Source organism: Podarcis tiliguerta (genome assembly GCF_965153285.1).
Source record: "Podarcis tiliguerta genome assembly, chromosome: 8".
NCBI classification, from domain to species: Eukaryota; Metazoa; Chordata; class Lepidosauria; order Squamata; family Lacertidae; genus Podarcis; species Podarcis tiliguerta.
Genome location: NC_139541.1, coordinates 75,194,704 through 75,212,884, shown reverse-complemented (window position 1 = coordinate 75,212,884; position 18,181 = coordinate 75,194,704). Strand labels below are relative to the sequence as shown.

At 42.8% G+C, this 18,181-nt stretch overlaps 2 protein-coding genes across 2 annotated transcripts in view; one reads left to right on the top strand and one right to left on the bottom strand.

Moving 5' to 3' along the window:
- The window catches only part of LOC310684737 (phospholipase A2 inhibitor gamma subunit B-like), a 179,614-nt gene that overhangs the window by 13,538 nt on the left and 147,895 nt on the right, over positions 1–18,181 (top strand). The window contains exons 4-5 of the mRNA XM_083456240.1: positions 10,382–10,444; positions 17,497–17,628. Coding sequence (XP_083312366.1) covers positions 10,382–10,444; positions 17,497–17,628 — 195 coding nt within the window. The remainder of the gene's footprint in view (positions 1–10,381; positions 10,445–17,496; positions 17,629–18,181) is intronic.
- The window catches only part of LOC310684686 (phospholipase A2 inhibitor NAI-like), a 118,790-nt gene that overhangs the window by 82,710 nt on the left and 17,899 nt on the right, over positions 1–18,181 (bottom strand). The gene's annotated exons all lie outside the window — the stretch shown is intronic.

Genomic DNA, 18,181 nt, shown 5'->3' with positions numbered 1-18,181 from the left:
TCAGCCAAAATCTTAATTGCTTCAATATGCTGCTCACCCGCTGTACCTTCTGAAGAGGAGTGGATTCACAGTGCACTTGTTGAAGAAATGTGGTTTCATAGTTTGGTCTAAAATTACCAAACTGCTCTTTTGGCTGAAAAAGGGAAGCCAAAATCCAGAGAAGATTGGAGGACAATGACCACCAAGGGTGGAGGACATTTGGCTTGGGGGCCAAAAGCAACCCCTGCAAGCCTCTCCAAAGGGCTCAGGGGAAGGGATAGCAGGTGGTACATTATAGCTATGCTTGGGGTCAAACAGGAAACAGGGAGCCAAAGGAGTGGAGCCAGAAATTTACCTGGACATCGGAAAATGTTTGCATATATTGTGTGAAGATTAGAATTTACATTTTTGTGTAATACTACATAAAATGTCAAGGCACTTCTTCGTCCGCCTGCTTCCTCTTCTGCCAATATGCTCCCAGCCAATTCAGAGAGGCAGCAATGAAGTCCCACTGAAAGGTACTATTCCTTTCTGTGAGGAATAGAACTCAAGCCTATGATAATGGACAAATAATGGAAAATACAGCAGCGCACAAGCAAAAATACAGAAACAGTGCTTCAGCTTGCGGTTGTCAAACACTCAACTGATGTGCAAATGATGCCGCTGAATGCATGCCTGAAGCACTAGCCTTTCTTGGAACAATTCAAACTGTGTACCACCAGTTCAGTTCCAGACCTAAGTGGAGGGAATTTACTACAAAACCATATTGGTTGTTCTCTTCACGTTATGTCTGGAACAAAATGGTTGACTATGTAAAGCCTTCTGCATCTCACTTGATTGTCACTTGACTGGTCACTTACCATCGGCTGTGGTGAGGACTGAAGGGCCTGGCTCCTCACAAGGCCTTCACCATCTGGCCTAAAGGGCAGGGCCCAGGCCCTTGCACTCCAGGTATAAAGACTCCTGTTTCAGTGAGGCTTGGACCTTCGACTGTGGTGAGGACTGCAGGGTCTGTTCCCTTTGTAAGGCCATTACCAGCTGACCTATGAGGTGGGACCAGACTCATGTGAATGAACTCTTTGGGCAGGGCTTGGCGGCGGCCGGGGGGGGGGGTGGTCTGCTATTGTTTCCCTGCTCCAAGTTTCTAATTTGTTTAAAATATTCTCAAGCAGCTTTTAATTTGTGGCGTTTAAAATTTCAGCTGTTTTGTTTTGCAGGATACATTCTGTAAAATGATTGTATATTACAAAACTGAACGTGCCAACTTGGCTGACTCTAGAAACTTTCCTCAGACATTGTGGGGAAATTGGGGTGGAGAAGGACTGGAAGGAAATTTGGTGAAATTACATCCAAAGGAGAACAATCGTTGTTTCTTAAGCTTCCTAATGAAACGGAATGGAAGAGGCAGTTGATAGATCATGCCGTTCGAAAAAACACATTTTATTAATTTCAATACTAAACTTTGTGTTCCAATAAAACATTCTATGCAATTTCTAATTTCATCATTTCCTGCCTCTCACTGGACCAGTTCTTCCCACCTCTACTCCCAGGCCTCCCCGCTTTGGCCTCTTCCCCCACAAGTCACCTGCTGGCTTGTTCTGAGTCTTCCTAAGCTTTTGATCTCTTCAGAGCTATGAAGGCTTTCCTCAGTACCTGCCTTCTCCTGGCCCTGTTTCTCCCAGGTGAGTCGGAAGCTGAAATCCTGGACTCTTTTTTTCACTACCTGGGAGGGGATGTGGAGTGGACTAAGCTAGGAAGACTGAGATAGGTTCATTGAAGAGAAAAGAAGCTGAAAAGTGTGGATGAGACCAAGAGGATCTGGGATTCAAGACTCTAAATTTTGGATAGCTACCGTAATTTTGAGGGCTGTTTAGAGTGTACTTCTGTTTCATGTAGTTGGCTTTAGATAAGTCTTCACAAAGAGGTCCCTGGGTTCTGTCAGACTTTGGCGTCCTGAGTCCAGGATTGGTCACATCAAATGGGAAACCTCCAGTGGATAGAATAAAATAGAAAGGAATCACTGGTAGCAGGGGCAAAATTAGGCTTTATTCCACCCAGATCAAAGACGCTGTTTGGCACACAAACCCCACAGGCATTTGCGTACACACACAGAAGCTGAGACCCACAATGGTGACCCCCTTGGAGGCTTTACCCAGGGCAAAGAAGCTGGCTAGTCCCTCCCCCGTCACGCAACGACACTGCCTGGTAGTGCCTGATTTTATAGTGCTTCATGTGCAGATGTGGTTACGCTGTCTGGGCTTGATACACTTCTCATGAGACTGGGGCACCTGCCCATTACTTCCTACACAAGTGAGCAATCCGTGGCCCATGGGCCTCATGGCAGCTGCAACAGGTTGCCTATGTCCCATACCTGTGGATTAACCCCTTGTCCTGTGTTGGCAACTGTTCTTCCCTCAGCTGACCAAGCAGGTTTGGCAGGGCTGACGAGCACAATTTCCATTGTGAGGAAGGTGCATGGGGAAGCCTTTTCTGGTGCACCTTTCTCCCCATTGCCCTCATGCTCTGCTCATGCTCTGGGCTGGTGGTAGCACACTTGCCAGGACCAATAATGTGGACTGTGTGCAGAAGTGTGTGGTTGGACTTCTGAAACCGCACTGTGCACCTTAACACCCATCTGATTGGTGCAGGGAAGATCCACTGCTTGTGGATCCTGAAAACCAATAAAACTGCTATAGGACAGGACTTCCAAAGTTCCATTCTGCCCCTCGCTGCCTATCTGATTGGTGGGGAGGAGGAAGTTATGATGGGATCTCAGGGTACTTCCCATCTCTGTGTGTCCAAGAGGGGAGAAGTGTGTGCATATGCAATCGCGAATGAGAAGAAGGCTGTGCAACTGTTAGTTTCTGAGTTTACTTGTTTATGTGAGATGCAGAAGTTTGTGTGCTTGTGTGTGTGCATGCAGCACCTGACCTGTGGGAATTATACCTTACAGAATTATGCTGAAGGGAGCCCAGGTCATCTGACCCTTTAATTAGTTCCCTTTTCCCTCCTATAAAAACTGCACAAGACACTTACTGCACAAGAAATTACTTTTACTTGGTGAGCTTGCACTTGCAAATTAAAATGTACAATGCAGGTACATGTTGCTAATGCATCTTAAATAGATTTGTGTCTAACATAAATACTCTTACAGACAGACTAACTGACGCAGATAGCAGCACACCACTTCTGCTGCTCTCACACAGAAGACGGTTCATAAGGGCCACTGCTGTATCATCTGACATAACTGTCTCAAACGTATAACATCACAAATTTCTATAGACCTGGTGAGCATTATTTAGAGTATTCAGATGTTTTCATCCCACACGGTCCACTATTGCAAGTGGATCCTGAGATGATGAAAGTTGCTCACATTTAGTTTGGTGGATTATTTCCAATAAAGGCTGAGATCATGGTCGTATTTCTAACCGTGAATGTAGATGCCATTTTTCATGGGATGAGTAACTTTGTGGTGCCACTGAATGTTTCCTCATCTCTCCTCACAGAAGTGGCAAATCTAATCTGTAGCAATCTTGACAATTACGAGATATTTTGCGTGATTGACGATGGCTTTTGCTTTAATCGTGATGTCTCTGGCTATTTAAGTGAGTATAAGTCTTTTCTGTCTAATTAAAACTGGGTGTGTGGATCCAACATTTGATCCCTGGAGTATCTCGTGATGACCTTTCATGCATTCAGCTGAGTTATTAAGTGCTGGACAACCAAAGACCTATAGATGATACATGGTGAGTGTATATGTGAATCAAGCCTGTGATTTTGCCAGAAAGACTCTCTTCAAGGGATCTAGCATGCATATGGAAGATTACTCTTGCCTGGGACCAAGAAATGCTGCCAGGAAACATGCTATGAAGAAAGAGCCTGAGCTGCTCATGAATTCTCTGTGTCAAGCCTCTCCTTTTCAAAGAACAACTTAAAGGGCCTATTTGAGGGACCAGAGAAACTTGAGCAGAAAATAGCCAAGGCTTCTCCGTTCCAATGAGCGGGTGAGTGAGCCTTTAAAAATCTGAGCTGCTTCTTGCAGTTTGCTCCTCTTCCAACAGCAAGTGATCCAGTTGCCTTTCCAGCACTGTGGTTCCAAGATGGAATCTTCTAAAAATTCATGATTCTTTGTTAGTAAACTTGAACAACAAGTGTGTTTTAGCTAGGATTAGTTTAGTTTAGAGCCACAGTGCTTGGGTTTGAAAACAGCACACAAGATGTAATTAACTGGTAGATTTATTGCAAGCAGCAATTAGACTCTGACCGCTTTATCGGAGCATCCATTCATCACAGTCAGGTTGACCCTTCTGAAGAGCCCATCCAGTTTCTGCCGAATATCCTGAACTTCCGACCCTTCCCTTTTGGGGCTTGTTTTCTTTCTAGGACTTTCCCGATTCACCTAGTTTTGTTACAAATGGCGTTAGTTGTCTTCTCTTCCTGTGAGGAACTGCTCTCTCTCCTTTGTGCCGGGCATGACTGTGCTTGCGAGAGCTGGCTGCTCTCCAGCCCACTTTGCTAATGCAGATAAGATTCATTCCTGCCAGCTCCTGTAAGAGGAGGGGTTGACAACCCCCCTGTTTCAACTCTCTGAGAAATATGCAAGGCTCTCTGCTGTCTCTGCATCTGCCTGCTTTCTATTTCAGGCAGTACATCTTCTCCCTGGTCTCGGATCTTGCCAGTCTTTCCCACCAAGTCATCTACTCCATCAACTTCATCTGCCATTATCCAACACTTCTGTGCTTCCAGGAGACAACCATTCTCTCAACCAGCAAAAAGCAGATGGTTCACAACAAAATTTAGGGGTCTGACAGGGCAGGTCCACCTCCTTCTTTAGCATCCGTCAATATCTTAAGTTTTACTCGAGGCTTCCTGCCCTGCCAAACAACTCCAAAAACATCCCTCTGCCACCTCCTGATACAATCCATCCCATCCAAAACTTGCATCATTTGGAACAAAAGCAACATCCCCGGCATCACTGCAACCCTCATCCCCACCACAACAACTCGGCCCAACAATAGCAACTTCAGATTTAACCATGTTTCCCAATCCCCCTTCTCGTCAAACCAACGTCCTTCACAGTTACCCTTAAATAAATTCACATTTTTGGCGGTCATACTGGCCCCCAAAAGCCTCTCTTTCTCAACCGATGTTAGTCCAGTCTCCTCCTGAAGCTCTGTCAAGCTTTCCTTTCCCAATTCAGATAGGGCTCTGGTCCTCAAATTCTTCTGTTTTTCCATCATATCAGATGTCACATTGAATTGCTTCTGAATGGATGGGGCTCTTTCACACTCCAGTTGTATTGTTTTACATTCTACAGCAAGGGTTTTCTCCCTGACTTCATCCGCAGTTTGCCATGTCAAAATAGATTCCTGTATCGATCTCTGAATGGTTTCTGTGTTAGTGTCCACCTTTTTTGGTCCCAAATTGTCAATTTTCCTGTGAAGCTGTTCCAACGAATCGTTTATTTTCACTAATACAACCACTAAGGCCTCTTCTGTCGACATTTCACCTGTTTTTTTCCTTTCCATTTACCATAACACTTGAGAATCAAGGTCAATCTCAAATTCTCACAGTTCTTATCTTGCAGCTGGAAGTCCCCTAGCCCAGCTCTTATAAAGTAACCAATTTCAGAGACATCCACTAGAGGGAAACAATGTCCCCTTTAAACAAAACTCATACCATCCAAAGTTAATTTCAGATTCCAGTTACTTTTTACTCCTTTTTCGAAGCAGCCGGCGACAATAAAAACAATGTATTTCTCTTCCTTCGCTAGCTGTCAAGGAACGTTCTACGTACTGTCAATGAACATTCCAAAACGTCTGTCCTACTGGCAGCCCGTTTCCAGGGTCAGAGCGGCTTTATTTTAACTCCTTTCACTCTCTCCTGCAGGCATACTCAGCCCAAAACTTCCCCCCTCTTCTCCTGCCTCCAAGGGGGGTTTTATGCTCTTTACCGATAGAAATTTAGACTTTTACAAAAGGCTTCCAAGACTTCAGCCTACAGCCTCCTTGCCTCAGTCTGTTTACAAATAGGGAAGGCGGACTTCCTGTTTTGAACCTCCCCGTTTCGATGCCAAATTAAACTTTTAAAATCCGATTTTCCTGTCTCAGCTCTACTCACGGGTAATTACTTTGGGGTCAAATTGTCCACAGGAAAAAGTCAATGCTCTCCGGCAACAGCTATGTGGCTTCGCTCTGTGGAAGAAGCAGACGATTTGAAGCACGCCGCTCACCCCACGTCGCTCCGGATCCCTGAAACTGGGTTTCCCTGCGGGTAGGGGAGGCGCAAAAGGTGCCCGCTGAATCCCACGTTCACAGGCTTCTCCCGCCTGTGATTTTTATGGGTCTCTGCCTTCGCCGCGGCGGTACAGACCCAAATTCCCACGGGGCAAGTTCCTCCCGATCAGAGGAACTCTGCCATTGCCGGAGGCACCAACCCGGAAGTCCTCACTTTACAGGAATTTTCATGTCTTTGCACAATTGTAACAACCATTCATAATCCTTCAGTGAATAAGACAGTGCATTCAATTCAGCTTCACAAGTACTTGAGCTAACTGTTGTTTGCTTCTTGCATGACCAATCAAATAGACCCTGATTGTACATGTAGCAAACTCCAGACGTGCTTTTCCTGTCTGTAGTGTCACTTCCAAAACTTTCATCTGCAAATATCTCAAGACCTCCAGACTTCTGATTGTTAAATCTCAGTCTGTAATGCATAGTGCCTTTCAAATAGCGTGCTATGCGTTTCAGAGCTTTCCAATTCTTAACAGTAGGATTGTTGACTTGTCTGCTTAGCAAATTACAGCTAACTGCAATGTCAGGTCTTGATCATCTGGCAATGAAGTTTAGTTTGCCTAGCACACTTCTGTACAGTGTCAGAAAATGCTTCTTCAGTATCATCTACCTGATAACCTCTTGTCATTGGTGTGTCTACAGGGTTAGCATCCATCAGTTTTAGTTTGCTTAACACATCAGCAATTTTCTGTGACTGGTGTACTAAAATATTACCATCTTGGTCTCTCTCTATTTCCAGAGATAGGTAGTTGGTTACCTAACCAAGATCTTTCATGTCAAAGTGCTCCTTCAGTTGAACTAGGGCGCTATTGTGCATTTTGACATCCTTCCAAAAGAAAAGTATATCATCAACATAAAACAAGCAATACAGCTTCTTTGGCCCTTCCTCTTTGACAAATACACACGGATCAGCTTTACCTTGCTGAAAACCTAGAGAAAACAACACTTCAGTGAGTTTAGAGTGCCAGCATTGGGCACTTTGTTAGAGACCATATAGCGACTTCTTCAGAGAACAAATAAATCCCTGTTTTACCTGTACGCCATCAGGTGGAAGCATATAAAGTGATTCACCTAAGGTTCCTTACAAAAATGCTGTATTCACATCGTGATGAGAAACATGTAGATTCTTTTCTGCAGCAAGTTTGAGCATAAGCCTAATGCTCTCATATCTCACTGTGGGTGAGTAGGTCTTGTGATAGTCTTCTCCTGGTACCTGTGAAAAACCTCTGGCTACCAATCTGGCTTTGTGTCTGACTACCATGCCATTTTGATCTGTCTTTGCTTTGAATACCCATTTGCTGTCAAGCAGTTTCATCCCTGGAACTGTCGGAACTAGCTCCCATGTTTTGTTCCTCTCTAAGGAATCAAGCTCAGCCTTCATGGCAGTTAACCATGGCTCAGCATCCTTCAAGGCCAAAGCCTGGATCTCTTGGAAGCTTGAAGGTTCAGATACCTTCTTGGAGCTATTAACAGCAGTTACAGCTTTAGCTGCTTGAGCAAATTCATCAGCAAATCTCTTTGGAGGCCTACTTTTTGTGGCTCTTTCAGACCTGTGAATTAGACGTAAGTCTTCAATGCTCTCCTCTTCTTTCTTAGGAGAAAAGTGGCCTATAGTGAACAGTGGTTCCTCCAATTCTCGATCAGAGCCTTCAGAGGGTCGCAGAGAGGCTTGAAATCCTCTGAACCATCTGATTCAGTTTCAGATTCAGGATCAGAACCTTCATCAGTGGGTGTGGGGTTTTCCTGCTGCTTATCCTCAGACTCTTCACTGTCATTAGGATAACACTGGAAAATTTCCACATTCTCCCCCCACTTGGCATTGTACTCAACACTTCTAGTGAGTCTAATTGTCTTAGAGTCAGTCATCATTATTCTGTAAGAACCTTTCTGATACCCTAGAAAGATACCATGCAAACCACGTTAGCCTAACTTGGAGCTTTGTGGTGTGTGAACCCACACTGCTCCTTCAGCAAGTGCCATATCTTGCAACTTGGCATAAAAGAACAAAGAAGCACCAGCCTCCGTTCTCAAATGTGACTCTCGCAGACTGTCCCACATCTGCCTGGCTGAGGCCTTGTCACGCAAGAGATATAACTCTTCAGGAGACACAATCAGCGTCAGAGTTCCCCTTGCTTTGGAATCCTTAGCTTTCCATTCATCAGTTACAGGAGCTGGGGGGGGGGGGCGTCTGTTATCACATTAAACAGACCCTCTTTTCATAGCAGAGCCTCTGCATACTGCACCCAGTTTTGACAATTATTTTTTTGAAGCTTTGGAATTCCAAACACATTCTCAAGAGCCTCTGTTACTCTATCACCATGTCTGTGTCTTTAAAGCAAGCTGCGTCTATTTACCAGCTGCATTCCAAAAACACACTACATGATGCCTTTGCGTTATGCTGAACTTCTGCCGCAACCAGTCAGTGCTTTGGATAAAAGTTCAAAGTCCACCCCTTACTGCCATCAATTAGGGACCGGCAGGCTTCCCGGGGCAAGAGCACATACCTCTCATCAATCTTCTTGACATGCAGAGAAGATAAGCTGCATTCCGTTCTTCTGCTATTCATCTGGGCCCATGACTAAAAATGTCGGCATCTCCGCTCCGCCAAGCTGATAAAGCTCCATTTTCTGGCTGAGCCTCCAGAATCACCTCCAACAAATAATTAATGACCTCAAACCTTTGATGAGGCTCCAAGGCACGTTTCCATCCATTCAGCAGAGTTCCCAGTACAGGGAAGAGACAAGAGTTTTGGCTACATGCTATGCTTTATTTCTAAGCTACGCAGAGAGCAAAGAAAAATACATCCTCTTTCTATGAAAGCAGAGAGCAGCTGAACAAAGGAACAAAGGAACAATGGAACAAAGGAACAAAGGAACAAAGGAACAAAGGAACAAAGGAACAAAGGAACAAAGGAACAAAGGAACAAAGGAAACAGTAAACAGGAAACCACTAACGTCACATCCCGCCTCCTCACTCCCATGAGACTTCCAATAGCCTGGAATCCCTGGAATGTAAACAGAGTCCAAACAGCTGCTCAGTGGCAAAACAGAAGCTAACAGTAGCTTGGGGTGTTTCTAGTGCCATACGGTAGCTTGAGGGCCAGGTGGCCTTAGTGGCATGGAGTGCCATGTGCCACCTTCAATTGATATCCCAGCTTTGCCAATTTCTGGACAGGACTAGCCTTACTTCATTGCCCACGCTCTGGTAACACCTAGATTACAATATGTGGGGCTGCCTCTGAAGATGGTTCAAAAACTTGAGCTGGTGCAAAATTGAATGTCCAAATTGCTCATAAGAACAAGACATTCTGACCATATAATGTTGATCCTGCCCTGACTGCAGTGGTTGCCAATTAATTTCTGGGCCAAATTCAAAAGCTGGTGTTGACCTATAATGTCTTGCACAGCTGAGGACTGTAAGGACTGCCTCTCCCCATATGAACTGACGCTGACCCTGCGCCTGTCATCCAAGGCCCTTCTCTAGGTTCAGAAAATGACAGACCTGAGAAGAGGCTTTTTCTGTGGCAGCTTCCTGCCTGTGGAATGCTCTCCCCAGGGAGGCTCACTTGGTGTAATCATTGCATGTGTTTCAGCACCAGGCAAAAGCATTATTCTTTATCATTCCAGACCTTTGGCCATTGAATAATCTATGGTTTGTTAAAGCAGCGGGGGACTGCTAATATGATTATATTATAAGAATAAGACTAATAGTTGTAAATTGAGGCAAAGAGGCAGTAGCCACAGGTTCTTATTCCTAAAGGATGTTGAGTTTGGGAGCACTGCAGAAGTGGTCCCCAATTCCCCCTCCCCCAAAGACATTTGCTTGTTGCAGCAGTTATCATGTGATGTGCTAAATGTTGTGTGATTTTTAATTGTGCTTTTTTATTGCCTTTAATTCTTCCGTTGTATTTTATTTTCTCCTACAAACTTGGCCTGTGAAGTGAACATTTACTACCTCCATCCTAGCCTAATCTTTTTTCAGTTTTTTTGCAGATGTAGTTATTTCTTTCCAATTCTGTCTCACAGATGGGTCTACAATTTATGGCATTCCTGACATGGGATGTGTTACAACTTGTTCCTCAGAGAACTACAGTTTCACTACATTACAAGTTTACTTGGAAAGTGAAATCAACTGCTGCCAAGATGACTTTTGCAACTACAAATATATTTACGGTAAGTAGCTGCATTCTTTTAGAATTATACATATCTATGTATTCCTGAGCATGAATAGCATTGATGTTTCACATTTTCTCATTGGTTGCTCATAGACAAATGATACTGTTCCAGTGCAATATTCATCTTCCTAGTTTACATGGGAGGTGATTAGAATCAGCATCACCATCTGTGTCTCAAGTAGAAAGCAAGTGTTCTGCCTGAATCACTTATTGACAAAGAGCTTCAAATGACCCCTGGTTGATTCTTCATTTATTGCAGGATTGGAGATAGAGAGAAGAATACATTCTAGTTGCCGATGATGGCTCTCCAGCCAGAGAACTACAAAAGCAGCACCGCTGAGGCAAAAGGTGTTGGGACTGTGATGAGGGTACCCTCTTTTTTAAAATTATTTTAAAAATAATATTTATTACTTTTCCAACAATTAAAAGACTACATAGAAGAAATAAAAATGGACAATACAATACAATACAAAAACACTACATAACACTAACACTAACACCTAACACCTAACACTAACACATTAAACTAACAAAACAAAAACAATTTAAAACACATCAAACAATTTCAATATCTTATCTTCCATTCACTTATTTCAACGACCTCCTCACACCTCCCTTTTTGTATTACTTCTATTAATTATTTCAGCAATTCCTTTCCATCTTCCTCTGTTTTCTATCCTATAGTTATCTTAAGACATTTTAACCTTATTTTTTCCTTTAACACTCTATTAATCTATTTATACTTAATTCCTTATAACATTTCTACTAAAGCCATATAGCTTCATTCCAACTTTGTTCTAACATTCATTAATTTTACAGTATTTCTGTAGATAGTCTTTAAACTTTTTCCGGGCTTCTTCCACCAACTCTTCTCCCTGGTCTCGGATTCTGCTAGTCATTTCCGCCAGTTCCATATAGTCCATCAACTTCATCTGCATTCTTCCCGGGTGGGTAAATCTTGTGTCTTCCAATACTTTGCGATGAGTATTCTTGCTGCTGTTGTTGCATACATAAAAAAAGTTCTATCCTTCTTTGGCACCAATTGGCCGACTATGCCCAGGAGAAAGGCCTCTGGTTTCTTCAGGAAGGTATATTTGAATACCTTTTTCATTTCATTATATATCATCTCCCAGAAAGTCTTAATCCTTGGGCATGTCCACCAAAGGTGAAAGAATGTACCTTCAGTCTCATTACATTTCCAACATTTATTATCGGGCAAATGGTAAATCTTGAGGAGATTTCACCCCTCCCATATCCAAGAATCTCCTGAGGAGTCTGCTGATTCTGCTGTACACTGCTGTGCGACGACTGTCTACTTGTGGAAGTGAATCCGGTGCTCACAACTCTAAGCTGTGAGTCCACAGCACTTTGACCTGTTCCTGTGCAGAAGAAGGTGGTCTCTGGAAGTGCTACCCAGCTCGCCTAGCCCAGTCGGGGCTGAAGTGGATGAGTCCAGTTAGTGGCACTGGCTCAAGGGTGATGCTGACATCAGTTATGGGCCATAAAGTGCTTTTACAGAGGGAAAAGCTATTTCACACGATAGAAGATGACCCTCCCGATAAGGATGATGATGAATGGCCTGAGTGGCATGCTGCAGACATGAGAGCCCGGGGGACAATTGTTTTGAGTGTTTCAGACCACTTGTTGGTAAACCTAGAGGGTCAAGAGACTGCACGAGCTGTTTGGCATAAGTTGAGAGATATGCATTTGAAACAGAATGCTGGTTCCAGTGTGATTTTTTCAAGAAGCTGTGCAGGCTGCAGTTGGAGAAAGGTGGTGATTTGCCTAGCCATCTATCTCAGTTAAAGAGTCTCAGACAGGACCTTGTTCAGCGAGACCTGGCTATTTCAGAGGCTGTGTTTGCAATGCTGATGATAAATAGCCTAGACGATTCTTACGATGGAGTAGCTGCCCAGATTTCTACAATGCCTTCTGACCGGCTAACGGAAGATTATGTGTCTAGCGTGCTCCTGAATGAGTGGGACCGCAGACAGGCTGTTAGAGAAAGCTGGGACTGTGCTGTTAAAAATGTGCTTGAAAATATGCCTAAGTCTCCAGCAGGGGAAAGTGAAAGTGAAACTGCTGCTGTTAAAGCACTAAAGTTGAAGTGGTGCTTTTCGTGTGGAGCACAAGGCCATTTGAGTTTTCAGTGCAGCAAGAAAACTTCAAAGAAGAAGGGAAACTTCAGAGGCAGAGGGGGAGGAGGACGAAATCCCCAAGCACCTGCTACTTCAAAGGCTTTGATTTCTCGCTGCTCCAATCAACGTGGGCGGAGTTTCTTCGTGGTCGACTCTGGCTGTTCAAACCACGTGGCCAAAGATAAGGATCTCTTTGTTCATCTTGAGAAACAAGAGAAAGCAATTCATCAAGCAGATGGGACTGTTCTCACGAGTTTGGCTAAGGGAACTGTGTTTTTAAAGAGCCTGAATGCAACAATTAAGAATGTCCTGTATGCGCCTGATATTCAGGACAATTTGTTGAGTGTTTCCCAGCTTGATTGTCAGGGGTTTAAGGTGGTGTTTGCTAAATCTCGCTGTGAAATCCGTCGAGATGGCAAGCTCATTTTATATGCAAAATGTGTTAATGGTTTGTACCAATTGCCTTTTGTTTCAGGTACAGGTATTGCAGAAGCAACTGAGAAAGAGTGTTGCAATTTGTCTGTTGATAAGAATGAGAAGTTGCATGACCAATGTATTCATTATTACCACCGTGTTTATGGTCATTTGAATTTCCAGGCTGTGGCAAAAATGCCTGATATGGTTCAGGGTATGAAGTTGAAAGAATGTCCCTACCACATGAAATGTGTTTCTTGTGCTGAGAGTAAAGCAAAGCAAGCTCCCAAAGGTACAGAGTCTGGGAGAGAGGCCAAGAAACCATACAAAGTCATTCATGCAGACTTAGTGGGGCCTCTAGCGCTTTCTAGAGGCAATTCAAGGTTTTTCATGGTTTTGATAGATGCCTATTCTAGATATGTATGGGTTTATATGCTGCAGAAAAAGTCTGAAGCCTTTACCAAGTTTCGCCAGTTTTGTAAATGGCTCAGAAATGTACATAATGAGAACGTATGTTGTCTTTTCACTGACAGGGTGGGTGAGTTTTGTTCAGAGGAGTTTGAGAGTTTTCTTTCTGAACAGGGCATTGAGCATAGGACTGCCACGCCCAGATCACCCTGGCAGAATGGTTTATGTGAAAGAGTAAACCAGACCCTGCAGCAAGGAATCAGAACACTGTTACATGATTCGGGGCTGCCCAATCCCTATTGGGCCGAAGCTCTTTTGTTTTTCTGTCACGTGTATAACAGGAGGTACCAGTCCGCAGTAAATTGCACCCCATATGAGATGCTTCATGGAAGGAAGCCATGTGTAAAGCATTTTAAAATTTTTGGATCAGAGGTTTGGGTGCACACCTCACAAGGTGACAAACTGAGCTAGCGTGGTGAGCATGGTGTTTTCCTAGGATATGAGAAAGGGTCTTATCGTGTCCTAATCACAGACACAAAAACCATCAGGCTGACCAGGAGTATTGAGGACAATCCACAATGGGACAGAGTTGGTGTTTTTCAGTGCTATCCCATTTGTGATGATGGTGCAAAAGGGGCAAAAACAGTTAAGAGGGAGGCAAGTTCTGATGTGATTGATAATCCTGATGCCAATGTAGTTCCGGATGGTGGCACAGACTATCAGAGCCCAAAAGCCACAGGAGAGTCTGACGCAGATTCAGACTTAGCAGCTTCATATACTTTAGCTCCCCATTCTCCCAAAGAGGAGGAAGCACCAGAACAAGAGGATCAGAAAGTTTTGCACAGATCCAAGAGAACAACCAAGGGTGCACCACCGAAAAGGTTTCACTAAGGCTGCGGTCACATGCAACTCTGGTGGGGTTTTTAAACCAGGCATGAAGTGTGCTGACAGTAATAGCACAAAACGCTTTATTTATTTCCTTACCTGACCTAAAGTGGTTCATGTGTAATACGCTAAAAGGATCAGGATTGAAGAAGCAAGCATGTGTTTGAGTACAAAAAGTGTTTTGTTTAAATCTGCCTAATTGGTAATGTAAATTTGTATCAGAGAGGAAGAAACGTGTATGAATTTTTTTCTAGAAGCTGCTTATTCATTTGAGTATTCACAATGTGTATTTTGTGTGAACTACAGATTGAGGTTTATATTTTAACTCTTTCCTAATAGACACAGAGTGATTGTAGTAACTGTTTAATGATGTGTTAAAGTGTATTAGATAAAGGGGGAGAGAGGTACCTGCAAATATGTTAACCAAGGTTGTAAGCAGAGAACAACTTTTGGAGTGTGTGTGTAAATTGCAGTTATGTTAAAGATTCTTGAAATGGTCGGATGAAATGGGGGAGGATGAGGAGATTTCACCCCTCCCATATCTAAGAATCTCCTGAGGAGTCTGCTGATTCTGCAGAGAGGAGGAGGCGTGTTCTGCTCTCTACTTATTCTGCTCCAGCACCACATCAAAGAGTCGGTCAGTGAGTGAGTCAGTCAGTCAGTCAGAGAGAGAGAGAGAGACTGAGTGTTAGAGATTGTGTGTTTAGATAAGGTTGCTGCTAAGAGCAGCTGCAGACACTCAGTGCGGTTTAGCATTCATTTATGCTTAGGCTCATTTAGCTCTGTATATACTTGTATAATAGTTGTAGATAGAATAAAGAAGATATTCTACAGAGCTGCTCTCCGAGTTGTTTATATACTCTGCTGGACTCTGCTGGACTCTGCTGTGCGACGACTGTCTACTTGTGGAAGTGAATCTGGTGCTCACAACTCTAAGCTGTGAGTCCACAGCACTTTGACCTGTTCCTGTGCAGAAGGTGGTCTCTGGAAGTGCTACCCAGCTCACCTAGCCCAGTCAGGGCTGAAGTGGATGAGTCCAGTTAGTGGCACTGGCTCAAGGGCGATGCTGACAAATCTTTGCAAGCTTGACTGGTGTCATGTACCACCTATAAACCATTTTCATTAGATTTTCTCTTAGGGCATTACATGCCGTGAATTTCATACGTGTGGTCCATAGCTATTCCCAGTCAGCCATCATTATGTTATGTCCAGCATCTTGTGCCCATTTAATCATAGCTGATTTCACCGTTTCATCCTGAGTATTCCATTTCAATAGCAAGTTATACATTCTTGACAGATTCTTGATTTTTGGCTCTAACAATTCTGTTTCCAATTTTGATTTTTCCACCTGGAAACCAACTTTTTTGTCCAAATTGTATGCCTCCATTATTTGATAATAATGGAGCCAATCTCGCACTTTATTTTTCAATTTTTCAAAGCTCTGCAATTTTATTCTGTCTCCATCTTGTTCCAGAATTTCCCAATATTTCGGCCATTTGGCCTCCATATTGAGTTTTTTCTGTGCCTTCGCACAGCCATCTTGGGGTTTTCTTTTCTAACAAATCCTTATATCTTATCCAAACATTAAACAATGCTTTTCTGACAATATGATTTTTAAACGCTTTATGTGCTTTTACCTTATTGTACCACAAATATGCATGCCAGCCAAATGCATTATTGAAACCTTCTAGATCCAATACATCAGTGTTTTCAAGAAGCAGCCATTCTCTCAGCCAGCAAAAAGCAGCTGATTCATAATAAAGTTTAAGGTCTGGCAGGGCAAATCCACCTCTTTCTTTAGCATCAGTTAATATCTTAAATTTTATTCTAGGCTTCTTGCCCTGCCAAACAAATCTGGAAATATCTTTCTGCCACTTCTTGAAACAGTCCATCTTATCCAAAATTTGCAATGTTTGAAATAAAAACAACATCCTTGGCAATACATTCATTTTTATCTCAGCAATTTGGCCTAACTATGATAACTTCAAATTTGTCCATATTTCTAAATCCTTTTTCACTTCAGTCCAACATTTTTCATAATTATCCTTAAATAAATTCACATTTTTGGCAGTCATGTTAACCCCTAAGTATTTCACTTTCTTACCCTCAGTGAAAGTTTTAATATGGTCTCCTACATGGTTTGGATTGTCTGGGGACACTCCTTGGTAGCAGGAAGGAGTATCAGGGAATTGGGGTGTGCACTTCATCAGGTAAGAGTCTGGAATGGGAGGCAGTGACCTTGGAAGGAATGAAATTGTCAGGAATATCTGTGTGACTAGTAGGGGGAAATTTGCACTATTATTTTATAGGGTTCAGCCAATGAAAAGTTCCTTTCTTTTCTTAGTTTTTGTAGTACATTTTGTGTGTATGTATGTGGTAGGAGTGACTGCTGGTAGTGGTTGGTGTCTGAGTAAGAGATTTTTATACAACTAGATGGATGATGTGTTTGCGTAATTTGTGAGGGAGAAGGATGTGCTTTGATGATACCTTGCTTTTAAATAGATCTTATTGTTTTATTGAATTTCACACCATTTGAAATGCAATGGTCATTCACTGTGGGGGTGCCCAGCCACCTCAAACATTTTATGTGGGGCCAATGGGACCCCTAGGAGTTGGCTACTACAATATTATGTATATACATAAATATGCTTTTAATTTATAAACCACTTAGAGCAGGCATGTGCAAAGTCCAGCCCGGGGGCCTAATCCGGCCCGCCAGTCGGTTTAATCTGGCCCCTGCGGCAGTTAATTTCCGGGGTTAAAATCCCAAAAGAAGGTCAACAACTTCAATCCAAAAAAAAAAAAAAGGTTTGGACACTCCTGACTTAGAGGCTTTGAGACTGTTTTATGTATTAAGTGGTATATGAATGTATCAGATATAAAATAATAAAAAGAATAAAAAATAAAAAGAACCCCAAGTTTTATTTACTATTATAGCTATAGCTATATCTTTAGGTCACAACACAGTTTACAACATAGCAACAAAACAAACAACATAATATTCATGCATAACGTTATATGGCATTTCAATCTAGTTTTTCAAGGTAGTAACCAGATCTGCATCATCTCCTTGATTAATTCCAGAAGCAGAGTGCAGTGGAGAATATGACATCCATCTCGGAGGATTCTAGAATTGAGGCCTAGGGTTTTTATGGATATATATTTGTTGGATCCATGTGTCAACAGCAGTCATTGCTTTTGGCAGGGCCACCTCGTGACTTAAATGGGCGAAAGTGTGAGGCCTGTCATGCTTCTGTCTCAGAAGGCTGTTCAGATTTGAAAACTGTTGGTTGTTGTGATGCTGAGACTCAATGCATTTCGTTTGTTATTGTTCACAGTAAGTAAGCACTGCCTGCCAATGAATGGGAGAGGAGAAACTCAGCCTGCTAGTGGTGGGTGGGTTGCTTTCTCATTCTATTTGTGGCTTAATGCCAGAAAACAGATTGCATGTGTGTTGGGGGGAGGTGTCCCCCCCCCCCGAAAATATCACAGTGTAAATGTCACTTCTGATTCGTATTTCTTTAGATGAACTTGTATCTTCTGAATGCAGGGGGGATGAGAAATTACATAAATTATGTGCAAAACTGTTTTTAAAAAAGAGTGTTTCAACTAGTCTTTTTTTGAAAAAGTAAAAGCAGACATTGAGTTCTGTTCTGGAATGCAATTTGCCATAATAGTCTCTTCTCTATAAGAGACTTTTATTATTTCTAAATGTTAAACATCTGTATGATATTCAACTATACAACTTTTAGAAGACTTCTGATGGCAGCTCTGTATAGAGAAGTATTTAATATTTGATGCTTTACTGTCTTTTATATTTTGTTGAAAGCTGCCCACAGTGGCTGGGGCTACCCAGGTAGATGGGCCGGATACAAATAAGAAAGTAGTAG